The sequence below is a fragment of the Sus scrofa genome, chromosome 13 (assembly GCF_000003025.6).
Source record: "Sus scrofa isolate TJ Tabasco breed Duroc chromosome 13, Sscrofa11.1, whole genome shotgun sequence".
In the NCBI taxonomy this organism is placed as follows: Eukaryota; Metazoa; Chordata; class Mammalia; order Artiodactyla; family Suidae; genus Sus; species Sus scrofa.
The window spans coordinates 66,133,788-66,161,192 of record NC_010455.5 but is presented as its reverse complement, the minus strand read 5'-3'; the positions used below and the strand labels follow the sequence as shown (position 1 = coordinate 66,161,192).

Sequence of the window (27,405 nt, the reverse complement as noted above, 5' to 3'; positions counted from 1 at the left end):
CCAATCCAATACAGTGCCTTCCTACTAAATCAAGATCCCTATCAAATAGGATCTTGTTTGCTTCAGGAAACACTACAACCTTGAAGCAGGGGAAAACATAACTGGAAAAGCCAGAAAAGCAGAATCCCAACAAGCAGAAAACTAAAATGAACGAAGTGGTTATTTTTTGGTGTTGACAATTTTTATGATGGGTCTGAAAGCAACCCATGACTGTACAACACCACTCTAATAATCAAATAAATTTTCGCAGTGGAAATGAATCCAACTAGGAACAATGAGGTTGAGGGTTCAATCCCTGGCCTCACTCAGTGGGTTAAAGATCCAGTGTTGCCGTGAGCTGTGGTGTAGGTCGAAGATTCGGCTTGGATCCTGTGTTGCGGTGGCTGTGGTGCAGGCCGGCAGCTGTAGCTCCGACTGGACCCTAGTCTGGGAACCTCCATATGCTGCGGGTGCAGCCTTAACAAGCAAAAAAAATAAAATAATAAATTTAATTTTTGTTTGTTTTTGGCTATGTGTGAAGCAAGGAGAAGTTCCAGGGCCAGGGATCAAACCTGTGCCACAGAAGCTGATACAGTGAAAATGCCAGATCCTTAGCCTCCTGCACCACAATAGAAATCCACCATCCCAATCCTTTGAAAATTAGCTGTCTGTGCCTGGTGCACAAAGCTCCATTTACCTACTCATTTCCATCTGCACTTCTGTGCTCTCCAAATCCCACCTGATTCAATCTACTTTGCTCTGTGAAATACACTTTCATTTTAGTCTACAGTAAGACATGTTACTTCACTCAATAAAGGCAGAGTGCATGCTGCATGTTAGGTACTGAGCAAAGAGTGAGAAAAACATGTCTATTAGTAATTCTATCATAGAAGAGGTAAAATTTAAATGCCATGTGAATTCAAAGACCCCTCGCTCCTTGAACCGAAGGAATCAGAAGCCTCCAGAGTTACCACATAAGGTTAAGTCAAAGGTTTAAGAACAGAAAAGGGAGGAGTCCCCATCATGGCTCAGTGGAAACGAATCTGATTGGCATCCATGAGGATGCAGGTTCCATCCCTAGCCTTGCTCAGCGGGATAAGGACCCAGCGTTGCCAGGAGCTGTGAAGTAGGGTTAAGGATCTGGCGTTGCCATGAGCTGTGGTGTAGGTCGCAGACGCAGCTCAGATCTGGTGTTGCCGTGGCTCTGGCGTAGGCCAGCGGCTATAGCTCCGATTCGACCCCTAGCCTGGGAACCTCCATATGCCATGGTGTGGCCCAAAAAGACAAAAATAAAAATAAAAAGAGTGGAAAAGGGAAATTTAAGGAAACTGGGAAAACACAGAACCAACATGGGGATTCCTAAGAGGCTCTAGTGACTGAGAGACAGTGTGTGAGAATACTGGGAGATAGCGCAGAAGTGCACTGGGACCACACTGTGGAAATGTCTAAAAGGGATTATGGAATTTTAGTTGTTCAAAATCTAATAGCACAGAGTAGGGAGCAATGATGATGATCCACAGCTGAGCTCTTAGGATACTCATTTGCACACAGGGATGCAGAAAGAGGAATGGATATGAGGTAGAAGGCAAGGAGTTAAGTTTGGGACACACTGAGTTTAAAATGATAATCAGGACATCTAGAGGCTGTGTAGTCAGACGTACTGCCAGTACCTTAGTGACTAAGTACATACCCAATGTTTATACAACAGAAGAATGACTATAACTCTGGAGAGAGTAGAGATCCAGAGTCAAATATCTGGGCATCATCCAGAAACAATAAAGTCAAGTGCGTAAGAGCAAAGAAACACACATCTTCCATGCACTATTTACTGTGTATCAGACTTTTAGGTGTGAAAGGGCCTTTAGTTCTCTTCCCACTCCTATTTATTTATTTATTTTTGTCTTTTGCCTTTTCTAGGCTGCTCCCACGGCATATGGAGGTTCCAGGCTAGGGGTCTAATCAGAGCTGTAGCCTCTGGCCTACGCCAGAGCCATGGCGACACGGGATCTGAGCTTCGTCTTCGACCTACACCACAGCTCATGGCAACGCCGATCCTTAACCACTGAGCCAGGCCAGGGATTGAACCTGCAACCTCATGGTTCCTAGTCGGATTTGTTAACCACTGAGCCACAATGGGAACTCCCCACTTCTATTTTACTTATCTGCTCCACACCATTATATACTGTGTTCATTAATTGTTTCACACATATATTATGTTTCACCTAGATTGCAAATTCTCTATATGCAGGATACTTTAAAATTCTTTGAGAGTTAGCAGAAACAAATCTGACTAGCATGCCTGAGGACACAGGGTCAATCTCTGGCCTCCATCAGTGGATTAAGGATCCGATGTTGCCATGACTGTAGCGTAGGTCGCAGACGCAGCTTGGATCTGGCATTGCTAAGGCTGTGGAGTAGGCCAGTGGCTATAGCTCCAATTTGACCCTAGTCTGGGAACCTCCATGTGCCACAGGGGAGCCCTAAAAAGACAAAGAATAATAATAAAATAAAATAAAATTCTTTTGGATGACAATATAGTACTAGACACGTAACTGACACTGTAACACTGAATGATAAACATGAATATCCACCAAAAGAGCCCATAACCCAAGCTGGACAATTGAGAATGGACCATTTCACAGGTGGAGGTTAATGCATGGTCCATTTGACCACTTGAGAGCTAAAGGTTGCCCACTATGACTTAGGCTCCTTATGCCCAGTTCACTTGTCCACAGCCACTGCCAAGTTTCTCAGGGAGCTTCTACCTACCTCCTAGTGTCTAAGCCCATTCAAACAACACAATTTTCACACTCTATTAACTCCTGAACACAAAGCAAACAACACACTTTTCACATTCTATCAACTCCTGAACACAAGCACAGGGTGGACAAGGCAGTTGTAACTTTATTGAGGTTCTTTTCAATTAAAATGCTTCACAGTAGAGACCAGTATTCAGGGGACAAGCTCAAAATGCTTTCTGCCCCATGATCCACAGATTGAAGAAAATCTGATTTATTCCCTATCTCCCTTAGTCTCAGTGGCTAAGAGGTCATGGATAGAAGTGGAGAATGACCCACAGGCAAGGATAAAGCTCAGTCTTAAAAGAAAAGCCCTGAAGGACCTCAACTTCAACCAGCTGAAATTTGTTTCACAGCTGTGGATCACCCAGTTCCACCAACTAGGAATAAATTAAATGTAGTTTTGCCACCAGCTGATGGCAACAGAAGGGCTTTCCAGAACTTGGTCTAGTGTGCACTAGTTGCCAACATGGCAGCTGCCAAATCAGCAAAGAAGATTTTAGAACAGCTCCTCCACCTCTCACTCCATTGGATGGGAGCTTGGCTTCACCTCACACAGCAGTCCATCAGGTAGGCTTCATTTACGCTTCTTCTCTTGTGTGCTGGTGAACCAAGATCTAGGAGCTTCTTGCTGTAGTATAACTGCCAGGCGTGCACTTGGACTGCCAGCACTAACACCAGATACATGACGGAGACGGCGGGAAAACCAAAGAGGAAGCGTAGGCCTTGCCATGGCGGTAGAGCTGCTGGGCAGCGGGGAACATCTCCATGCTGCCATAAATGAGGGAGCGATTGAAAAGAGCCCCATGCTGATCATGGAGAGCACTAAGTAGCTAATGTTGTTGCGGGGAAGGAGAAGAGGCCCAAGAGGGAGGGCACAATGCTCAGCAAATAGGGTACTCCCACTGATAGGGCATGGCCACCTGATCATGCGACAAGAGCCTCAGGTGTCCCACGCTCATCTTGGCAACCAGCAGCAGCCATATGATCAATGCACGTAGGTCAGCTTCTTGATTTCATACTTGAGGGTCACACTGTGGGGCAGAGCAGAGGAAGAAGTAGCTTTCATTCAAAATTTTCTGACCACCAACTATATGTCAGGCAACTATACAGAACACTGGGTGAATAAGATACAGTTCTTGCCTGGAGGCTGGGAACAAGGTATGGAGGAAGAAAAAATAATTAGAAAACAAACTAGAAAAGCTCTAGTAAATCTATGTTGCAAATTATATGGATCATAGGAAGGAGTAATTAATTCTGCTTGGGATGAATTGCCTAAGAAGGCTGTCTAGACAAGGATGCTATCTGAGCTAGGCTCTGAGAAGTGGGTGGAGATGAAAACTCCAAGCAGAGCTAAGAGCATGCAAGCAAAAAAGGCCTAAGCATTTGTGTTCCAGGAAAGCAAGTGGTTGGGTGTGGAAGGACTACACTGTGGTGAGGAAGGGAGTAGCAGGACATGAAGTTGCAGACTATGAAAGAGTCAGTTTAAAGGCAGAAGAGGAACCGAGGGCTGTGTTTTGAAAGATGATTAACTGTAGCACAGGCATTCAGCCCATTAGAGGAGGTACTGGCAGCAAGGAAACCAACTCAGGCTGCCCACACTTCTCCAGCTAGAGTACATTTTTCACCTAAAGGAAGCCCATTTTCTCTTATTCTTTGAATTTCTCAGGTCCTAAATCCACTTTACATCTCCTTCGAGGGCAGAGTTCTGCTCTAGACAGACATGAAAACACAGGCTTGGCTGTGAGTCCCCTTGGCAGGGGTCTAAGGATAGGAATAAAGTGAGGGTTCGCAGAGCTTGTCACTCTTTAAAACTCTGGAGAAAAAGATGCAGAAAAGATTCTGGGAAAGTTTAATGGGATTAAGAAAGAAAATCTTTTAAAAAAATTCATTATAGAACGTGCAGAAAGGTCGGGGGGAAAAATCAGTCACCTGTAGACTTCAAACTTCATGAAGGCGGGACCATTTTTGTTTGTTTGTCAATAAACTTTTTATTGAAAGTATAACATGCATACAAAGACTAGGTTGTTTCCGCTATTGTATCTTCAGTGCCTAGCACAATGCATGATGGGTAGAAACTCAATAAATATCTGTTGAAGGAATAAACGAATGTAGAAATATACCTTACGTGCTGGTGGATGGTGGTGGTCCATTAAACTCATTTTAGGGCCACATTCCCCAAAAAGCCCAAAATATAGCAGCTACTACGTATTGGGCAGACTTACGGGCTGTTATGCTACGTCCTTTACGCTAATTGTTGCCTCATTAATTCACCAATATCAAAATGGCAGATTAAATTTCCCTTGCCAGATGAGAAAACTGAGGCTCAATTAGAAATTCTGTTCCCGAGGGCGGAGAGCCAGGCCAGCATCGCAGTGGAGCGGGCCGGACCCCTCGAGGCACAGGGGGATCAAAGGTGGAGCTCAGAGGAGCAAGGGGGCTTCTCGAGATTGGGGACCGGTTCCGGGTTGTCCTAGAAGGAGGGACTTGGCAGGTGCGCGGGGGCTGCCTGGGAAGCAAGATCCTGAGGCCTGGCCCGCAGATCTAGCCTCACTTCATACCTCATCTGGTAGTGCATGGCGACGCGCTCCCGGTGCTGAAAGTCGCTGCCGTCGGTGCCAGCCGCTCGCGGGCCTGCCCGAGACGCCATTGTCCCCACCCAGAACCCAGGAGCCCGTCACACCGACCCGCTGTCACGACTACCACGCCAAGCGGCCCACGGACGCCGTTCGCGCCACCTCAGCTCAGCCAACCCAAGAGCCTGGGGTTTCGCGAGGACAACTTCCGGCCTGTCTGTCCCTGGAGGACCGACTCTGTGGTCATTCCCCTGTGCAAGCGCACGCGCAGGAGAACACGTACGCACGCGCGCGCTCTCGGCCCCGCCCCAGCAGTCTCTCCCCGCACTTTGCCCCGTGCAGAATATTAATTCACAGCACATGTATATTTTTGCCAAGGTCTTGCTGATTCTCCAGCCTCTCCAGCACTTTCACTTCTTAAACTCTCACTCAAGTTTAAGATGTCTCAGTCCCCACTTCACAGATTGGGGAAACTTATTCCTGGAAAAGATATGTGACTTTCTCAAGAGCATACATCTTCCATCCTGTCTTAAAGTATCTCCCCACAGATTACTTAATCATTGCAAAGAGGAAACGGTAACTTCACAGGAGATATCGGGAGAAGGCACAGGAGAAACCTGGCATGCATCCCCTTAACTAAGTAAGCAAATTAACTTGACCGGAAGTGAGACAAACTGAATCTTTCTGCCTCCTGATAAAGCTGAGGACACAGCATCACTTTTGTGATGTGCATGCCCAAAATACTCAGCCTGAATCTATCATGAAGAGATGACAGATAAACTCAAATTGAAAGACATTCTGCAAAATAACTGGACTGTGCTTTCTTTAAAATGTCAAGGCCATGAGAAAAAGAAATTAGGTAGAAGTAGAAAGCAGGGCAGTGGCTGCAGGGCTAGAGGAAAGAAGGAATGGAGACTTGTTCAGTGGGTACAGAGATGAAAAGGAGATGAAAAAGTTCTGGAGATCAGTGTGGTAAGGGTTGCACAACAGTGTGAATATACTTAATGCCAGTAAACTGTACACTTAAAAATGATTACTTTTAGAAGTTCCCATTGTGGCTCAGCAGAAACAAATCTGACTAGCATCCATGAGGAAGTAGGTTTGACCCCTGGCCTTGTTCAGTGGGTTAAGGATCTGGTGTTGCTGTGAGTTGAAGAGTAGGTTGTATACACAGCTTGGATCCAGCATGGATGTGGCTGTGGCTGTGGAGTAGGCCAGCAGCTACAGCTTGGATTCGACCTCTAGCATGGGACCCTCCATATGCTGTGGGTGCAGCCCTAAAAAGACAAAAATTGTTACTTTTATGTTATGTGCATTTTACCACAATAAAACACAAATAAGAACATTTCAAAATTGTTACCCGAAAAACTAAACCATTTTTCCATGTGTTTTGAGTCATTTAGATTTCCTTTCCCTGAACTATGTTCCTATTCTTTGTTTTGTCTTTTGTCTTTTAGAGCGAACCTGTGGCTTATGGAGGTTCCCAGGCTAGGAGTCAAATCAGAGCTGTAGCCACTGGCGTACACCACAGTTTATGGCAACGCCAGATCCTTAACCCACTGAGTGAGGCCAGGGATGGAACCTGCAACCTCATGTTCCTAGTTGGATTTGTTTCCGCTGTGCATGATGGGAACTCCCATATTCTTTGTTGTTTGTGTACTGCATTGCTGGTCTTGTTTGTTTTTGTTTTAAATGGCTGCACTCAGGCTAGGGATTGAATACCCCTACACACAGCTGCGGCAACACCAGATCCTTAACCCACTGCACTGGGCAGGGATCCAACCTGAGCCACCTCAGAGACAGCATTGGATATTTAACCCACTGTGCCACAGTGGGAACTCCCAGAAAAGTTTTTTAAATGTGGTTGAATATACAGTCTTTTCTTTTTGGCTTCTCAATTTTTATTCATAACTAGAGTCCTTCTCTACTCCAAGGTATCTCAAATGATTTTATGCATTTGGCATTTGATGATCATGCTCAGACATCTGAGCTCCTCAAAGAGAGGTGTAAGAACCAAGTTACTAGCCCATGTGTCTGGCACAGGGTAAAAGCTCAACATGATTGCTGGATATATACATTCCAAGTGAGCCCAAACCATCCTCTTCTCCTAAGCACTGTGAAGAATCCTCAGGTTGACAGAACCATCCTCGACACTCCCCAATCCTACCACAGACACTCTCTGGCTTTAGCTTGTACTTATCTCTGTCTTTTCTGTGTGTGATTTCCATGATGTTCGTCAGGGCCAGACTGCTTCTGAGTCATCACTGGCTTATCATGAGACTCTTAAGCACAGTGGATGCTCAATAAATGTTTGAGCATGAATGTCCACGGGAGGGGTCCCAACCCTTTCCCCAGAACTTCCTCCCTGAAGCTTTTCTCCCTGCTTTTGGTTTGCCTTAGAGTTTATTGATTTGTGTTCTTGTCACTTCACCCTTCTCCTTCCCTCTTCAAATTATTGCAGTGATGTTTCCTTGCCTTTGAACACCCCACCCACCCAGGACTTTCAAAAGACTGGCTCCAGGCCTAGCGTAAAGCTGTAGTATCAATGTTTCTGTGTCCCCGCCTCCCCACCTTTCCCCACCATTTGTGTGTTGAAAGCTAATCCCCAGTGTGATGGTATTTGAAGGTAGGATTTGGGAAAGTGGAATTAGTGTCCTTATAAAAAAGATTCCTTTGCCCATTCTATGATGTGAGGACACCAAGAGAGGACTGCTGCCTGTGAACCAGGCAGAGGGTCTTCACCAGGCACCAAATATATCCACACCTTGATTTTGGACTTATCATGCTCAAGAACTATAAGAAGTAAATTTCTGCTGTTTATAAGCCACCAGTTTATGATATTCTGTATAGCAGCCCAAACAGACTAAGACACTCCAGGTCTTCAAAAGACTGAATTCTTACCAGTCAAGTTTAGCTGAAAGCTCTTCTCTCAGGCCTTTCCTACAGGCCAATCTAGCTCTCCAGCCATTTGCTATCATATCATCTTGTGTTGTTTCCTCCCCAGAACATCATCATCTGAAATTACCCTGGTTATTTGCATATCTGTTCATAGTCTCAGTTTCCCCCCTCCTCCAGGAATGTCAGCTCCTTGGACCGTGGGACAAGGCTGTCTTGTTTCCCACTATATTCTCAGCCCCTAGGAAGGTTGGCACACAGTAAGTGCCTAATCAGTATCTGCTGACTGAAGGAATGATGTTGCCTGGGAGCTCTTCTAGGAGGGATTTATTTATTTTTTAATTTTTTGTTTTCGTCTTTTGAGGGCCACATCTGCGGCATATGGAGGTTCCCAGGCCAGGGGTCTAATCGGAGCTGTGGCCTCTGGCCTACACCACAGCCACAGCAACGTGGGATCTGAGCTGAGTCTGTGACCTACACCACAGCTCACGCAATGCCAGATCCTTGACCCACTGAGCAAGGCCAGGGATCGAACCCAAAACCTCATGGTTTCTAGTCGGGTTCGTTAACCACTGAGCCACAAAGGAACTCCTAGATATAAGTATTTATTGAGCCTGAAGGATACACTAAGCTCTATAGCAAGAACCTTTCATGATTATCTCATTTAATCTTCATGACAACCCATGTAGGAGCTATTTTAATCCCCATTTGTCAGATCTAACTGAAGCTTAGATGAATTATATCACACAGCTAGTGCTAGACTGCTGGTTTTCAAAATGGAGTCCCTAAGGGGCCACAAGCTTCAGCATCACCTAGGAACCTGTTAGAAACATACTTTCTAGGAGTTCCCGTCGTGGCGCAGTGGTTAACGAATCTGACTAGGAACCATGAGGTTGCGGGTCCGATCCCTGCCCTTGCTCAGTGGGTTAACGATCCGGCATTGCCGTGAGCTGTGGTGTAGGTTGCAGACGTGGCTCAGATCTGGCGTTGCTGTGGCTCTGGCGTAGGCTGGCGGCTACAGCTCCAATTTGACCCCTAGCCTGGGTACCTCCATATGCTGCGGGAGCGGCCCAAAGAAATAGCAAAAGACAAAAAAAAAAAAAAAGAAAGAAACATACTTTCTAGAGTTCCCATTGTGGCTTATTGGTTAAGAACCTGACTAGTATCGATGAGGATGCAGGTTCAATCCCTGGCCTTGCTCAGTAGCTTAAGGATCCAGCATTGCCGTGAGCTGTGGTGCAGGCTGAAGATGCAGCTCACATCTCAAGTTGCTGTAGCTGTGGAATAGGCCGGCAACCACAGCTCCAATTCAGTGCCTAGCCTGGGAACTTCCATATGCCGAAGGTGTGACTGTAAAAGCAAAAAAAAAAAAAAAAAAAAAAAAAAGAAAAGAAAAGAAAAAGAAATTTCTCAGCCCCCTAGACATACTAAGTTAGAAACAGTGGTGGAGTCCAGAAATCTGATTTTATTTTCTTTTTGCCTCTACTCACGGCATACAGAAATTCCTGGGCTTTTTTTTTTTTGTCTTTTGAGGGCTGCACCCGCTTCCAGGGAAAAGACCTGCACCATAGCAGTGACATGAGCCACAACAGTGACAACACCAGATCCTTAACCTACTGCGCCACCAGGAAACTCCCCCAAAATCTGATTTTTTTAACAAGCCCTCCATGTGATTCTGATGCACTAGTGTGAAAAACTCTATGCTCAAAGAAATATGAGCTTGAACTTAAAAAAAAAAGCACAGCTTTATTGAGATATAATCATATACCATATCTACTCAAGTATACAATCCAATTGCTTTTTGGCATATTTGCAGGGTTGTACAATCTCCAAATAAATTTGGTGCAGTCACCAAAATAGATTGTGATTAGATTAACAGATCATAACACTTTCTTGTCTCCCCTAAAAGAAATCCCATACCCACTAGTAGGCCCCATTCCCCTTCTACTCCTAGCCCCAGCTCTAAACAACCACTAATTTATTTTTTGTCGTTAGAGTTTTGCCTGTTCTGGACATTTCATACAAATGGAATCATACAAACATGCATGTGATCTTTTGTGACTGGCTTCTTTCATTTTGCGTAATGTTTTCAGCGTTCATCCATGCACTATAAAAGCATATACCCCCTTTATTTACAAGTATTATTTCATTTATGGATATACCACATTTTTTATCCATTCATCAATTGATGAACATTTGGGTTGCTTCTACATTTTGCCTATAATAAATAACACTATGAACATTTGTGTATAAATTTTGTGTAGACATAGACTTTAATTTCCCTTGGAGACATATATAACCCAAAATATTATGTACACGCCAAATTGATGGCTCATAGATCTTACACTCTTTTTTTGCTGCACTCACAGCGTGTGGAAGGTCCTGGATCAGGGATAAAACCCACACCACAGCTGCGGCCTACGCCACAGCTGCAGTAATGATGGATCGTTAACCCACTACTCCCCAAGGGAACTTCCAGATCTTACACTCTTAACCACTATACATTTCAGCTAGTCCAATTATTATGATTAAATTCTATGCTATTGTTAAAATTTACATTATCAGGCGTTCCCATCATGGCTCAGTGGTAAAGAACCCAACTAGGATCCATGAGGACGAAGGTCCAATCCCTGGCCTCGCTCAGTGGGTTAAGGATCCAGCATTGCCATGAGCTGTGGTGTAGGTCACAGACACCACTTGCATCTGGTGTTGCTGTGGCTGTGACTGTGACGCAGGCCAGCAGCTACAGCTCCAATTTGACCCCTAGCCTGGGAATTTCCAAATGATGCAGGTGCGGCCCTAAAAAGACCAAAAAAATTATATTATCAATAAAACCAATATTTGTTTCTACAAGTGTCTCTGTTCCAAAGCCCTTTGCTTTTATTATTATAAATGCTTATCTCAATCCTTTAAGACAGAAACCATTATCCCTGTTGTACAGGTGAAAGAAACTGGGGCTCAGGGAGGTGAAGGCAACTTGCCTACACTCAAACAGCTAACACAGGTAGAGCTGAGACCACAGCCCACATCTGCCTATTTCTTGTGCCCTCTGTGCTCAATACCATGTCCTGGGACATACCCTGCCCCAAAGGTTTCAAAACATGCCTCCACCCTTCCTGTCTGGCTTCTTCTGGAAGTCAGGCTGGCTTGAAATCCCAAGGGCAAGAGCTGCACACTTACTGCCTGTGCTCCTTCCAGCTGGGGCTGAGGGCCACGGGAGGGGCAACTCTGGAAATAAAGTGGAAGGAGGGCTGGGCTGAGCCGGGAAGTGTTGAAAATCTGGGAGGCTGAGAGTGGAGGTAAGGAGTTTTTATTCTGGTTACATTTTTTTTGTTTAGCGGTTTGGTTTGTTTGTTTGGATTCCTGAAGAAAAGGTAAGGTGGTGCTTGGAGGAGTTTTGCTCTCCAGAATGAGGAGTGAGGCTGAAGCAAGATGGGCTGGACTGGGGAGGCCGCATTGTCAGAAGGAAAGACTGGGGAAAGGGCTGGGTTCCATGCACGCCTGGAGCCCCTGCTCTGTGCCAGGCTCTGTCTGTGCCGGGGCTGGGAAAGAGAGCACCTCAGGGCAAGAAACCCGGAGAGGAAGGGGGCTATCGCAGAAGCAGACAGCAAGGCACACGTGACTAGGAAGGAGGAACAGCAAGATGAAGGGGGAATTCTGTGCTCCAGCTCAGAAGGCTTTCTGAACTGCAAACGTTTAGCTCTGGGCCAGAGGAAGGCACTGCAGGTGGAGGGAGCTGCTTGCACAAGGGCTTGGAGCTGGATAGTGCATGCTCAAGAGGTAACAGGTCAGCTCAGGACTATAAGCTAGAGCTGTGCTGTCCAGCATGGTTGCCAGTTGCCGTGAGCCACAGTGGTTAAGTAAAGTTAACAATAAAATTAAAAACCCAGGAGTTCCAGACGTGGCTCAACAGAAACAAATCTGACTAGCATCCATGAGGACGCAGGTTTGATCCCTAGCCTCGCTCAGCAGGTTAAGGATCTGGCCTTGTTGTGAGCTGTGGTGTAGGTGGAAGACTCGGCTTGGAACCCAAGTTGCTATGCCTGTGGTGTAGGGCAACAGTGGTAGTAGCTCCAATTCACCTCCTAGCCTGGGAACCTCCATATGCTGCAGGTGTGGCCCTAAAAAGACAAGAAAAGAGAAGAAAAGAAAAAATTAAAAATCCAGCTCCTCAGTTGTGCTTAGCCACACTTCAGGTGCTTGAAAGCCACATGGGTGAGCAGCTCCGGTATAGGAGAGAACCGATAGAGAAGGGTCCATCATGGCACAAAGTCCCTTTGGGTAGTGGGAGGGGTTCAGACTGCTCAAGGCCCACTGGAGAGAGCAGGCTTAGACTGGGCTGCCTGGCCTGGAAGGTCTCTGGACGACAGGTGAGGGAAGGTTCTCAGCTGTGTGAGGTGGTGTGACTCGCCTCCTGCCAGCATAAAGTGGACTCTGCCCTGGGGACAGGAACTAACCATGCAGGGCCTCTTCAGTTCCTACCTGGGATCCCTAATCAGTGTGACCAGAGCCAGGGACAGAGAAACATGGAGTGAGTGGTGCTGGGAAGGGAAGACCAGACGCTGAGGGTCCCCAGAGTGGTGACAACAGCAAGCATGGGGCTGGACAGGAGAAGGGCTAGGGGAAGGGTGTGTGAGTTGGGAGAGAGACCAGAGCGGAGGCTTGCTGGATGGGGGTGGGGTTGTACTATGTCAAAACACAAGACCCTCCCATCCCACCTTAGTGAGCCACTTCTACTTCCTTTCCAGGCCCAACGCTGTCCAGCTGACGAGGATGGAATACGCCATGAAGTCTCTCAGCCTTCTCTACCCCAGGTCCCTCTCCAGGTGAGCAGCACCAAGGGTAGAAGGGAAGGGGAGTTACCCGTGAGCTGGGGGACAGAACTTCTCAAACTTCAGTGGGCACATAAGTCACCTGGTTCGAATTCAGATGCTGATTCTGGAGGTCTGGAGTGGGACCTGAGATTATGCCCTTCCCACAACCCCGGGGGTTATAAATGCTGCTACCCCTTCTCACCAAGCCCCCATACCACAAATGGAGTAGAAAGAGGCAGATACTGCTTGGTGCTTTCTTTCTTGAATGATCTCATTTAAACCTCGCCACAACTTTGGGAAGCAAGAATTATCATGCCAAGCTAATAGAAGGGGAAACTGAGGCTGAGGTGGGGGAGGGGTGCTCTCAATTACTTAAATGGGTAGAGGAGCCAGGATTTGCACTTGGATCTGCCTGACTCCAAAACCTAGGTCCCTTCCATTCCTTTGGTTCTACACTGTGTATCTGAGTTCAGAACTGTCTTATATTGAGCTCAGCTTTGCCACTTCATCTCACGTTATGGTGAGAAGGATGAGGCCAAGAGAGGAAAGCAGTAATTGGGCCAATGCAGGTGGTCCTCTTTCACACTCTACTTGTCATGGTCTGAGATCCAGGAGTGATGGGGCTTCATTAGATATATACAATCTCCCAGACCTACTCAGTAAGAATCTGCACTTTAACAAGATCCCCAGGGGACTTATACATGTCCGCTAAAGTTTAAGATGCACTCATCTAGTAGGCTTTTGAGGAAGACTATGTAGAGCAGGCTTGGTGGGTAGAAGAGGAGGAGGAATAGGATGTGCTCAGCCTAGAGAGCTGGGGGAGTGAGTTACCTGTTGTGGGGTGAGGGCTGGGCAGCAGCAGACAGCTCATTCTGATGCTCTAAACCACTCCCAGGTATGCAGCAGTAAGCACCTCGGTGGTGACACAGCAGCTGCTGTCGGAGCCCAGCCTGGAGGCCCCCAGGACCCGGCCCTGCAAAGTAAGCACCGCTGACCGGAGTGTGCGGAAGGGCATCATGGCATGCGGGCTTGAGGACCTCCTCCTCAAGGTAGGCACCGGCCTGCCAGAGCACAGTCCACCTTGGGGACCTTGGCTGAGAACTGGCCCACAGCTGCCTCTGGCGTCTGGGTCAGGAGCTGGGGGTTTGGCAGGGATGGGGTTCATGGCTTAGATAGTGAAAAGATTTCCTTTCTGATGGCAGCTGCAGTGGGTTGATAGTACCAGCCTGGAGTGCTAAGGGTCTGGGGGAGGGGGAGGGCAGTACATTACTGTCTGATACTCACAATAGGTCAGTGGTATTTCTGGAGCATATTTTTCTTACTGGAGGGGGCCTTTAGGTTCCCTTTTTTTTTTTTTGGTCTTTTTAGGGCCGCACCTTTAGCATATGGAGGTTCCCAGGCTAGGGGTCCAATTGGAGCTGTAGCTACTGGACTATGCCACAGCCACAGCAACGCGGGATCCGAGCCCATCACAGCTCTCGGCAACACTGGATCCTTAACCCACTGAGTGAGGCCAGGGACCAAACCCTCGTCCTCATGGATGCTAGTTGAGTTTGTTAACTGCTGAACCATGACAGAAACTCCTAGGTTCTCTTTTACAGGAGTACTTAAACTTGTAGAAGTGCCTGGAAGTAGGGAAATGAGCAAGATTTTAGAATGCCCTTCCCTTCAGCCGGGGCAGTTTTCCTACAATCTGTCCTAAGTTAGCCTTCCACGCAAAGCTTTGTTAATAGCCGTAGAAGACTTTTGAGGAAAGTGATCAAGTAAGCTTCTGGAGGAGGACACAGAGCTCTTGTGGATGATAGTAACACTGAGCAAGAAGGACACCCTTCCCCATTTCCATGCTCCCCCTCCACTGGGCAGGGAGTAACTCTTCCCGCTGCCCCACCTACAGGGCATCTCATCTAGTCCTTATCTAATCCTGCTTGGTATTAGTCCTGTGCTTCACTGCCCCTGCAGTTTATCAGCTCCAGGAGGGAGGATCCCTGCTTATCTGTAAGCCCAACATCATTAGTCACTAGGGAAATGCAAATCAAAATCACGTCATACTTTCATTTTAGAATGGCTAAAAACCATGTAACTGCTTTAGGAAAGAGTTTGGTAATTCCCTAAAAAGTTAAACACAGTGTTAATATATGACTCAGCAATTCCACTCCTAGGTATCTAGGAAAATGGAAAAGATACATCACACAAAAGTTTGTAGATGAATGTGAATAACAGCATTATTCATAACACTCAAAAAATAGAACCAGAAGTTGTCTCATGGTACAGCGGGTTAAGATTCATCATTGTCACCACAGCAGCTCAGGTTGCTGCTGTGACACAGGTTGGATCCCTGGCTCAGTTCTTGCACATGCCATGGGCATGGCCAAAAAAAAAAAAAAAAGAAAGAAAGAAAGAAAAGAAAAGAAAAACAAACAACCCACCCATATGTCCACTAACTGTAAAACATGGTATAATTAAGAGTTCCCTGGTGGCCTAGCAGGTTAAAGATCCAATGTCGTCACTGCTGTGGCACAGGTGCAATCCCTGGTTTGGTAACTCCTGCATTCTGCAGGCATGGCCTCCAAAAATTTGATGTACATGTATATATACATACACACATACATACAATAGAATATTATTCAACCACAAAAAGTAATTAATTATGCTACAACATAGGTGCACATTGAAAACTTGCTAAGTGAAAGAAGCTGGTCTAAAAAGACCTCATATTGTATGACTCCATGTATATGAAATGTCCAAAATAGGAAAATCCATAGAGACAGACAGCAGAGGAGATTTCCAAGAGTTAGGAAATGAGAAGTGACTGCTAAAAGGTACTAGATTTCTCTTTGGGGTAAAAATGGCGTTTAAAACATTTTAAAATTAGATAGGGGTGGTAGCTGTACAACTTTGTGCATACACTAAAAAACACTGGATTGTATACTTTAAAAGTGTGACTTCCATGGCATGTGAATTATATGTCAATAAAACATTACATATGTGACTCCCATTATATTTTTATTGGACAGCACTATTCTAGAATATTAACCATGAAGCCAGATATCAAGGGATACCACAATATAGGTTCTTTGGATGGTGATCCCACAGGAAGAGCCCTGGGCTCCAGTCCCATCCCATAAATCCTGGCCCACTTGCTCTTTCTCTGTCAGCTGGGGTGGTGTCATGCAGGTCTCCCCAACACCAGCTCTGTGGCTACAAGTGATGGCAGAAGTATCACTTACCTTATCCTCTAGGTCCGGGACAGTCTGATGCTGGCAGACAAGCCTTTCTTTCTGGTGCTGGAGGAAGATGGCACAACTGTAGAGACAGAAGAGTATTTCCAATCCCTGGCAGATGACACCGTGTTCATGGTTCTTCATAAGGGGCAGAAATGGCAGCCCCCATCACAGCAGGTGAAATCCCACCTGTGGGAGAGAATACTGGGAGCTTAAGAGAAATCCTTGAGGGATACTAACAATATGCTTGTCTTACACAGGGCACTAGGTACCAACTCTCCCTCTCCCATAAGCCTGCCAAGAAGATCGATGTGGCCCGTGTAACCTTCAACCTGTACAAGGTGAACCCACAGGACTTCATTGGTTGCCTGAACATGAAGGCGACTCTCTACGGTGCCTACTCCCTTTCCTACGATCTGCGCTGCTTTGGGGCCAAACGTGTCATGAAGTAAGTGAGTTGGGGTTAAGTGGGGACAGGGTTTGGGCATAGCAATGAGAGCAGCCCTATCTTCTCACGTGCACCTCAGCCTTCTCAGGACCTGGGACTGGTGTTGATGCTAACAAAACATGGCAGTTAGCATCTTCTAGGACTTTATGGCTAAAATTCGTGTTTCAGTTTATAGGAGTGTGTGTCAAAGGTGTACATATACTCCTGATGGTGGAACCTGAATACATTTAGCTTTCCTAATTACCTCCCACTATAGCAACTAATTATACTAATTATTTTTCACCTAAAATAGTAAGTTTTCCTAAGTAGTCTTAAAATCAACTTTGAAAAAGTGAGCAAAAATTTTATTGAACTCAATGAGAGAACCAGCAAGAAGTTACGGTCAGTTCAAAATCCCACCCATGTATATAGAGCCATCAAGAAGGAGATATGGCATTCCTGTTGTGGCACATCGGAAGTGAATCCGACTAGGAACCATGAGGTTGCGGGTTTGATTCCCCTGGCCTTGCTCAGTGGGTTAAGAATCCGGCGTTGCCGTGAGCTGTGGTGTAGGTTGCAGATGCGGCTCGGATCCTGCGTTGCTGTGGCTCAGGCGTAGGCCGGCAGCTACAGCTCCGATTCGACCCCTAGCCTGGGAACCTCCATATGCCACAGGAGCGACCCAAGAAATGGCAAAAAGACAAAAAAAAAAAAAAAGAAAGAATTTGGTTAAAGTTGTCAAGCATTCAAGCAGCTATTACTGACCACATGTTTCCCCTGCTCTTCAACATATCAGGCCCAGTGTTAAGGGATTTATGTTATTTCAACCTCCTAACCCTGTGTAGGATCAAAATGGTATAATCTCATTTTACAGATGACGATGCTGAAGCTCAGAACTATACCAGTATGCCAAGGTTCACAAAGCTAAAGAAACTGGATTAGAACTCAGGCCTGGGTGACTGGAGCTCTGTTCTCAGGACACTGCAGCACCAGACATGGAGATCATCATGTCTGAAAATCAGCTAGACCATGGATGACTCGGAAAGGCCTCAGAGTCTAGAACAGAGGTGGTGAAGGGCACGGTCATGTGATATAGATCAACTTGGCTGGTCCAAAAGAGTATTAGAAGAGTTCCCATCATGGCTCAGTGGTTAACAAATCCGACTAGGAACCATGAGGTTGCAGGTTCGGTCCCTGCCCTTGCTCAGTGGGTTAAGGATCCCGTGCTGCTGTGAGCTGTGGTGTAGGTCGCAGACGTGGCTTGGATCCCGCGTTGCTGTGGCTTTGGCGTAGGCTGGCGGCTCCAGCTCCAATTAGACCCCTAGCCTGGGAACCCCCATATGCCACGGGAGCGGCCCTAGAAAAGGCAAAAAAACAAACAAACAAACAAACAAAACCCCAAAAATACAAAATAGTATTAGAAAAATAAAAAGCCTTATTGGGAGTTCCCAATGTGGCTCAGTGGTTAACGAATCTGACTATGAACCATGAGGTTGCGGGTTCGATCCCTGGCCTTGCTCAGTGGGTTAAGGATCCGGCATTGCAGTGAGCTGTGGTGTAGGTCAAAGATGCAGCTCGGATCCTGCGTTGCTGTGGCTCTGGCGTAGACTGGCGGCTACAGCTCCGATTCAGCCCTTAGCCTGGGAACCTCCATATGCTGCGGGAGCAGCCCAAAAAATGGCAAAAAGACAAAAAAAAAAAAAAAAAAAAAAAGGAAGAAAGAAAAATAAAAAGCCTTATTAAATGAGCTTGAGCTTTGCATGAGAACAGGGAAGCTGCTGACATCTCAATTAAGGCATGATGGTAGGTAACGGCAGACCCTTAGGGAAGGCAGCATCTGTTCTGTTTGCACATCACCCTACAGTTTAGAAAATCTAGAAGAGAACATGTGGGAGCAGACACTTAGTGGGTGCAGGATGGGGTTTTCAAAGTGTTTTGACCTTCTTGCCTTCTCATTCCACCCAGAGAAGTTCTTCGCTGGGCCATCTTTGGCATGCAAGCCTCAGGCCACGTGCTGCTTGGCACCTCCTGTTACCTGCAGCGGCTCCTGGATACCACTGAGGGGGAACAACCCACCAAGGGCAAAGACCCATCCCTCATCCCGACCTGTCTGAAGATACTGCAGTGAAAGAATAGCCAAGGACTAGAGTTGGCATCCCATGCTCAGCTGGTAGCACCCACAAGACTGGCAGCTAGAGAGCTTCTCACCATCCCACACCCCCTGACCCCCACAGGACCATGAATGAGGAAGCAAGGGGAAGGGCTGGAAATCTGGGCTGGGTTGGCCAAAGGAAAACTGAGGGTTCTTGGCCTGGTCTGTCTCCTTCCTGCCTAGGTAGCATAGCAGACCAAGATTGTTCACCAGCAAGCCAGCCCTCAGCATGAAGGCTGCCCCTCAGTATGAAGGCTGCCCCTCAGCACAAAGGCTGCCCCTCAGTACGAAGGCTGCCCCTCAGCACAAAGGCTGCCCCTCAGTACGAAGGCTGTCCCTCAGCATGAAGGCTGCCCCTCAGCAGCCCACCTTCACATGCTGCACTTGCATTACACGGCCTACCTCCTGGCCTCCCATCCCAAAGGCTCCTGAGTGAATTGCCAATCCACTAGGGTATGCTATTAAAGAGTTCATAATAAATTACTTATGCTGATACGTCTTTGCTTCTCTTCTTTGCCAGATGGGGTTCTATCTAGACGGTTGCTAAGCTCTAACGGAAGAAAGAACTCTATTGTCAAACCATTTTCCATAATGTGGGGTTATACGAAACAGCATCTTTGCTACCAAAAAACAACCAAAAAATGCAGTTTAATTCTGAAACTAATGTCTGCTTAATCTGAGACTTGAGCAGACCATGTAATCAATATGGTAAGTGACAACTGCCAAAATAAATCAGAAGGGCTTTGACTGGGAAACATAAAAGTCTCAGAATTGCCAAAGCAATCCTGAGGAAAAAGAACAAAGCTGGAGGCATAACCCTCCCAGACTTCAGACAATACTACAAAGCTACAGTAATCAAAATAGCATGGTGTTGGCACAAAAACAGACAGATAGATCAATGGAATAGAATACAGAGCCCAGAAAAAAAACCCCACACCTACAGTAACCTTTGACAAAGGAAGCAAAAATATACAACAGAGAAAAGAGTCTCTTCAATAAGTGGTGCTGGTAAAACCGGACAGCTCCATGTAAAAGAAGGAAATGAGAATATTCTCTAACACCACACACAAGTAAACTTAAAATGAATTAAGGATCCAAATGTAAGATGGGGTACTATAAAACTCCTAGAGGAAAACATAGGCAGAACACTCTTTGACATAAATTGCAGCAATATTTTCTTGGATCCATCTCCTAGAGTAACAGAAATAAAAGCAAATATAAACAAATGGGACCTAATCAAACTTACAAGCTTTTGCACAGCAAAGGAAACCATAAACAAAATGAAAACACAGGGAGTTCCCGTCGTGGCGCAGTGGTTAACGAATCCGACTAGGAACCATGAGGTTGCGGGTTCGGTCCCTGTTCTTGCTCAGTGGGTTAACGATCTGGCGTTGCTGTGAGCTGTGGTGTAGGTCGCAGACGCGGCTCGGATCTCACGTTGCTGTGGCTCTGGTGTAGACTGGTGGCTACAGCTCCAATTCGACCCCTAGCCTGGGAACCTCCATATGCTGCGGGAGCAGCCCAAGAAATAGCAAAAAAAAACCCAAAAAAACAACAAAAAAAAAGAATGGTTAAGATGTCTTGTAAGTCAACTACATTTCAATAAATTAAAAAAAAATGAAAACACAACATCTAGAATGGGAGAAAATCTTTGCAAACAATGCAACTGACAAATGCTTAATTTCCAAAATATACAAACAGCTCATACAACTCAATACAAAAAAAAAAAAAAAAATCACGAAAATGGATGGAAGGAGTTCCCGCTGTGGCACAATGAGTTAAGAATCCGAATGCAGGAGTTCCCGTCGTAGCTCGGTGGTTAACAAACCCGACTAGGAACCATGAGGTTTCGGGTTCAATCCCTGGCCTTGCTCAGTGGGTTGAGGATCCAGGGTTGCCATGAGCTGTGGTGTAGGTTGCAGACGCGGCTCAGATCTTGTGTTGCTGTGGCTCTGGCGTAGGTTGGTGGCTACAGCTCCAATTAGACCCCTAGCCTGGGAACCTCCATATGCCTGGGAGCGGCCCAAGAAATGACAAAAAGACGGAAAAAAAAAAAAGAATCCAAATGCAGAGGCTTGGGTCTCCATGGAGTTGTGGGTTTGATCCCTGGCCCAGCAGAATAGGTTAAAGGATCTGGTGTTGCTACAGCTGTGGCTCAAATTCAGTCCCTGGCCTGGGAACTTCCATATGCCATGAGTGGGGCCATAAAAAGAAAAAAAAAATAATAAGGCAGAGGACCTAAATAGACATTTCTTCAAAGGAGATCGACAATGTACAGATGGCCAACAATCCCATGAAAAGATGTTCAACATTGCTAATTTTTAGAGAAATGCAAATCAAACCACAATAAGGTATCATCTCACACCAGTCAGAATGGCTCTCATCACAAAGTCTACAAATAATAAATGCTGGAGAGGGTTGGAGAAAAGGGAAAGTTTCTACACTGCTGGTGGGAATGTAAATTGTGCAGCCACTATGGAGAACAGTATGGAGGTTCATTAAAAAACTAAAAATAAAGTTAGCATATGAACCAGCAATCCCACTCCTGGGTACATATCTAGAAAAGACGAAAAACCTAATTTGAAAAGATACATGCACTCCTATGTTCACAGAAGCACTATTTACAATAGCCAAGACATGGATGCAACCAAGTGTCCATCAGCAGATGAATGGATAAAGAAGATGTGATACACACACACACACACACACACACACACATTACCTGATTATAAAAAAGAATGAAATAATGCCATATGCAGCAACATGGATTGGCCCAGAGATAATCAGACTAAGCGAAATAAGTCAGCCAGAGAAAGACAAATATCACATGATATCATTTATATGTGGAATCTAAAAACATGATATAGGAGTTTCCATCATGACTCATTGGTTAACAAACCTGACCAGTATCCATGAGGACTCAGGTTCAATCCCTGGCCTCGCTCAGTGGGTTGACGATCCGGCGTTGCCGTGAGCTGTGGTGTAGGCTGCAGACTCGGCTCGGATCCCGCGTTGCTGTGGCTCTGGCATAGGCCGGTGGCTACAGCTCCGATTAGACCCCTAGCCTGGGAACCTCCATATGCCGCGGGAGCGGCCCAAGAAATAGCAAAAAGACAAAAAAAAAAAAAGAAAGAAAGAAAGAAAGAAGTGCCTTGATTGTGAGGGTGGGTTTAAGGCACTCTTCCAATTTCTCAGTGTCACATTTTATTACAACCTTCCTAGTGTTTAGGTGGGAAAGTACTAGTCAAGCTATAATGCAACTCTCCATCAATGCCTTCCCTAGCTTGCTAAACAGGTTTTCTTTCACGTTCAGAACTCTTTTGTTCTTGTGTGTGTGTGTGTGTGTGTGTGTGTGTGTCTTTTCTTGGGCCATGCCTGCAGTTTATGGAGGTTCCCAGGCTAGTGGTCCAACTGGAGCTGTGTGGCCAGCCTACGCCACAGCCACTACAACATAGGATCAGAGCCCTGTCTTTGACCTACACCACAGTCCATGGCAATGCCAGATCCTTAACCCATTGAGCAAGGCCAGGGATCGAAGCCACACCTCATGGTTCCCAGTCAGGTTCGCTAACCACTGTGCCACAATGGGAACTCCTCATGTTCAGAACTCTTAACTCAGGATTTCTTTTTTTTTTTTTTGGCCATACTACAAACCTGACTAGTATCCATGAGGCTCCTGTGGCATGTGGAGGTTCCCAGGCTAGGGGTCTAATCGGAGCTGTAGCCACCGGCCTACGCCAGAGCCACAGCAACGCGGGATCCGAGCCGCGTCTGCGACCTACACCACAGCTCATAGCAATGCTGGATCGTTAACCCACTGAGCAAGGGCAGGGATCGAACCCGAAACCTCATGGTTCCTAGTCGGATTCGTTAACCACTGTGCCACGATGGGAACTCCCCTCTTAGGATTTCAAAATGAGCTGTTATGTAGCCACAAAGTATTAGTTTCTCATCTGTGTGAGCTGGCATTTTTCAGTATCAGGCAACTCAAGACAAGTACAAAAGGCTAGGTTTGCAGGTGACTGTGCTTTTAGTGACACTCAGATTCAAAAATGTGTCATTTCTGGAATTCCCGTGTGGCTCAGCAGTAACAAACCTGACTAGTATCCATGAGGACTTGGGTTCCATCCCTGGCCTTGCTCAGTGGGTTAAGGATCCGGCACTGCCACAGCTGTGGTACAGGTTGGGATGAGGCTTGGATTTGGCACTGCTGTGGCTGTGGTATAGGCTGGCTACAGCTCCAATTCAACCCCAAGCCTGGGAACTTCCATATGCTCCAGGTGTGGACACCCCCCCCCCAAAAAAAAGTATCATTTCTGACATGTAAATCTTACTTGGGTTTATTAAATACTAAGACTAAGGCCTGTTACCAAAATCAGAGGGTTATTTCTGGCAGCTGACCCATGCCCTGCAGCCTGTGTGGGAGGAGCTGCCAGTTAGCAGAGAACATTTCTATTCTGGGCTTTCCTTCTCTTGCAATTGCTGCTGGAGGTCTGGCTCAGTGCCTCCTGGGTCCATGGGGTGAGCCTTCTGCTATGAACGCATGAAGTTCACATCAGCACAGAAGCTGTTCCCACTCAACCCTGGCTGAGGCCGTGGCCTACGTGCTCCTCCTGTGAAGTTAGCCATAAACTGAGTTGGGCTGAGGGGTGGCCGAAGCTTGGAATTTGTTTCAACTTGTCCTCGGGACATTCTGAGCTTCACACATGACTCTGAGTTGCTGACCACTATGTCCTGGCACTGAGCCCTCCCAGCTGGGGAGAAAATTAGGTTTTCTTTTCTTCCAGGAGCTTGGAGAGGAATGGAGTAGCACCAGCTGTGGGCAGTGAACAGGAGAGGGCAGCCTTTGATGAGGCTGAGGCGTGTGGAGGGACACTTCCAAAGAGCAAGAGAGCTCAACCCTCAGCAGGGCCAGGGGCCAGTCCAAGTAGGGGAATGGCCCTTCATGGGGCCAAGCTTGACTAGTGGAGGAGAGGTCTTCTGTAGGTAAGGTAGGCTGTGTCCTGCCCCTTGGCCTTGAATCTTTCTATCTTTGCTCAAGCTGCAAATTATGAGTGTACGAGAGACCTTTCAGAAGAGGGGTTCTAAAATACTGTGGGGCCTTACAACATAGCACTGTTATGTCTGAACCCAAAGCAAGATGAAACCATCTTGGTTTGGGTTACATCCCTGGCCCAGGAATTTCCACATACCATGAATGTGGCCAAAAAAAGGGAGAAATAAAATTTTAAAAGACTATGATTTTAGGAGTTCCCATCGTGGCTCAGTGGAAATGCATCTGACTAGGGTCCACGAAGATGCAGGTTCCATCCCTGACCTTGCTCAGTGGGTTAAGGATCTGGTGTTGCCATGAGCTATGGTGTAGGTAGCAGATGTGGCTCAGATCTGGCATTGCTGTTGCTGTGGCGTAGGCCAGTGGCTATAGCTATGATTTGACCCCTAGCCTAGGAACCTCCATTTGCCACAGGCGCAGCCCTAAAAAGGAAAAAAAAAAAAAGACTATGATTTTGGTTAAATGACATTTAACTAAATGGTTGTCAAGGACTGGAGTGGGTGGGGGAATGAGACTTGACTAGAAAGGGGCATAAAGGAGCTTTGTGGTGTGCTGGAAATAGTGGTTACATAACTATATAAATTTGCTGAAACTTACTGAACTATATGTTTTAAAATGGTAGATTTTATTGTATGTAAATTATACCTCAAGAAACAACTTTTTTATAGAGTTCTCTGGTGGCCAGGTGGTTAAGGATTCAGCAGTTGTCACTGCTGTGGTTCAGGTTCAATCCCTGGCCCAGGAACTTCCACATGCCAAAGGTGCAGCCAAAAAAAAAGAGAGAGAATTCCTCTGTGGCTCAGTTGGTTAAAGATCCAGTGTTTTCACTGCTGTGTCTTGAGTCACTGTTGTGGGAACTTCCACAAGCTGTGGGTATGGCCAAAAAGAAAGAAGAAACTTAATTTTATTTTTTTATTTTTAGGGCCACACCTCCAGCCTGCGGCAAATGGAGGTTCCTAGGCTAGGGGTCAAATCAGAGCTATAGCCACCCTGGGCCAGGGATGTAACCCAAACCACTGCAACGATAATGCTGGATCCTTAACACACTGTGCCACAAAGGGAACTCCATTTCTACTTATTTTTGTTATTCAAAAAAAATTTATGGGGGAGTTCCCGTCGTGGCGCAGTGGTTAACGAATCCGACTAAGAACCATGAGGTTGCGGGTTCGGTCCCTGCCCTTGCTCAGTGGGTTAACGATCCGGCGTTGCCGTGAGCTGTGGTGTAGGTTGCAGACGCGGCTCGGATCCCCCGTTGCTGTGGCTCTGGCGTAGGCCGGTGGCTACAGCTCCAATTGGACCCCTAGCCTGGGAACCTCCATATGCCGAGGGAGCGGCCCAAGAAATAGCAACAATAACAACAACAACAACAAGAAGACAAAAGACAAAAATAAAATAAATAAATAAATAAATAAAAAAAAATTTATGAATCATAGAGTCTTTTCCTTTTTGGCTGCTCCGAATATGGAGTTCCTGGGGCAAGGGTCAGGTCCAAACAGCAGTTGTGATTTACACCACAGCTGGGGCAATGCCAGATCCTTTAACCCACTGTGCCAGGTGGGGGTTCGAACCTGCGTCCTGGCACTGCAGAGACACTGCTGATCCTGTTGCACCACAGCAGGAACTCCTCATACTTTTATATCTGGCTTAGATTTTTAAACTGGGGTGTATGTATCTGTGTGAAGAAAATAATATATCAATGAGGTTAAAAAAAAAAAAAGTTCCAAAGGGTAAAAATAATTATACATGTTCTCACTTCTGATTCCTTTCCAGAAGCAACCACCATCTCATTTGTGTACACCCTTTCAGAAATGCAGAAGTATGTAAATATAATAAATATATATAAATAACAGGCACATAATACACATATTCTAGTCACACTGTCCTTCACTTTGTTTTTTTGATTTTGTATAGTCTGGAGATTGATTCACATTTGCACATGTAGATCTATACAGTCTTCGGTTAATGGCTGCATGTGTATGTGCTACAACTGACTTAGCCATTCCTCTCTTGAGGGATTTTGATTTGTAGTCTTTCACTATTGCTAAAGAAGAACTGAAAGTTACAGTGCTCTTAGCAAACAAGTAATAGAAAATAACTTTTCTATTGCTATAACTACCGGATGGAACCCAATTCTTTGCCTCCCCCACCCACGCCCCATTTTTGGCTGCTCTGTGGCAAAAGGAGTTCCCGGGAGGCCAGGGATCAGATTTGAGCCGAACCCTCGGCAATGTAGGATCCTTAACCCCCTGTGCTGGGTGTGGATCCTGTTGTGCCACCTCGGGAATTCCTCTTTGGTTTATTGCATTTAATGTCTTATTTCTCTGGTTGCCCCCTCCCTCTCCTCCTCCCCATACCTTTCCCTCCTGGTGAATCTTCTATTACTTCTTTACAGCTCGTCACTCACAACTCCCGTACTTTCTTCAATTCCAATGGGCTCCTCACTCTTCTCTCTCTCTCTCTCAGCATCTCCACAGGGTTTCCGCAAGGTGGGTTGTGATGCTGTTATTTTAAAGGTGAACTTCTTGTGGGTGGGGCTGAGTCTTAAAAATCTCTTTCTGGTTCACAGATGTCAAGGCCTAGCACAAAGTTAACATTAAAAAAATGCTGAAATTCGGGAGTTGCCATGAGGATGCAGGTTCAATCCCTGGCCTCCCTCAGTAGGTTAAGGAGACATTGCCCTGAGCTGTGGTGTAGGCCAGCAGCTACAGTGCCTATTGGACCCCTAGTCTGGGATCCTCCATATGCCGCAGATGCAGCCCTAAAAAGACCAAAAAAAAAAAAAAAAATGTTGAAATTGGTGATGATAAGATTTATTTCCCTGGCAGTTCTAATCATAAGACAATTTATGTTTCCACTTTGATTATTTGTTCTGTTTTCGCTTTAATAAATAATGCTGTGGTGACCCTCTTTGAGCCTCTGGCCTTTTTTTCCTTTTGGATTATTCACTTAGCTGTGTTCTTCAAAACAAAGTTACTGGACCAATGAATGTGGGTTTTTTTTTCCAATTTGCCTTGCAAGATCGTGCACAATGGTATTTTTGTTTGTTTGGGTTTTTTGTTTGGTTTTGTTTTTTAAATCAGAAAACTCCTAAGGGAGTTCCCACCAGTGGCTCAGCAGAAATGAATCTGACTAGTATCCTGAGGAAGCAGGTTTGATCCCTGGCTGTGCTCAGTGGGTTAAGGATCCCACATTGCCGTGAGCTGTGGTGTAGGTTGCAGACACGGCTTGGATCTGGTGTTGCTGTGGCTGTGGTGTGGGAAAAAGAAGACGACTCTTAAGAATTACAAGGGTAATCAGAAAACCTTTACCTTTAGTCCTGCCTTTGTCCTAAGGCAGGACCCCTGACCTCGAGTAAAATCCTCCTCTGCTCTGTGCCACCGTTTCCCCCAAAGCACAAAAAGGAATTTCGGCATTTCCTCTGCTAGCAAAGGCAAAGCTCCCTCTTGTCGCCGCTCTGACCCTCGCTACTCCGATTGACAATCAGTCTGAC

At 46.1% G+C, this 27,405-nt stretch overlaps 2 protein-coding genes and 1 long non-coding RNA gene across 10 annotated transcripts; 1 reads left to right on the top strand and 2 right to left on the bottom strand.

The window, feature by feature from the left end:
• JAGN1 (jagunal homolog 1) lies at window positions 2,864-6,338 on the bottom strand. The gene is given in 8 exon segments (XM_021069312.1): window positions 2,864-3,392; window positions 3,395-3,496; window positions 3,499-3,561; window positions 3,564-3,623; window positions 3,626-3,676; window positions 3,679-3,768; window positions 3,771-3,811; window positions 5,339-6,338. Coding segments are annotated over 8 exon segments (534 nt in total). The 5' UTR covers window positions 5,428-6,338; the 3' UTR covers window positions 2,864-3,354.
• Window positions 11,392-19,357, top strand: CIDEC (cell death inducing DFFA like effector c). 8 transcript variants are annotated; one of them, XR_002337456.1, is made up of 7 exons: window positions 11,392-11,547; window positions 12,997-13,074; window positions 13,958-14,111; window positions 16,302-16,460; window positions 16,544-16,731; window positions 18,676-19,154; window positions 19,193-19,357. XR_002337456.1 is itself a non-coding variant. In XM_005669744.3 (6 exons), exons 2-6 carry the CDS (start codon window positions 13,022-13,024, stop codon window positions 18,836-18,838), a joined length of 717 nt encoding a protein of 238 aa, XP_005669801.1. In that variant the 5' UTR covers window positions 11,392-11,547; window positions 12,997-13,021; the 3' UTR covers window positions 18,839-19,357.
• On the bottom strand, window positions 16,295-27,383 carry LOC106505669. Its single transcript, XR_002337652.1, has 3 exons — window positions 27,224-27,383; window positions 26,270-26,491; window positions 16,295-16,472 (listed from the first exon to the last, which is right to left on the bottom strand). It is a non-coding gene; the product is annotated as an uncharacterized LOC106505669 (long non-coding RNA).

Bases quoted from the DNA above. Each gene is read 5' to 3' on its own strand.
- CIDEC (XM_005669744.3), top strand. From the start codon at position 13,022: ATGGAATACGCCATGAAGTCTCTCAGCCTTCTCTACCCCAGGTCCCTC. The intron at 13,075-13,957 runs GTGAGCAGCACC...AACCACTCCCAG, and splicing joins TACCCCAGGTCCCTCTCCAG to GTATGCAGCAGTAAGCACCT. The intron at 16,461-16,543 runs GTGAAATCCCAC...TGTCTTACACAG, and splicing joins GGCAGCCCCCATCACAGCAG to GGCACTAGGTACCAACTCTC.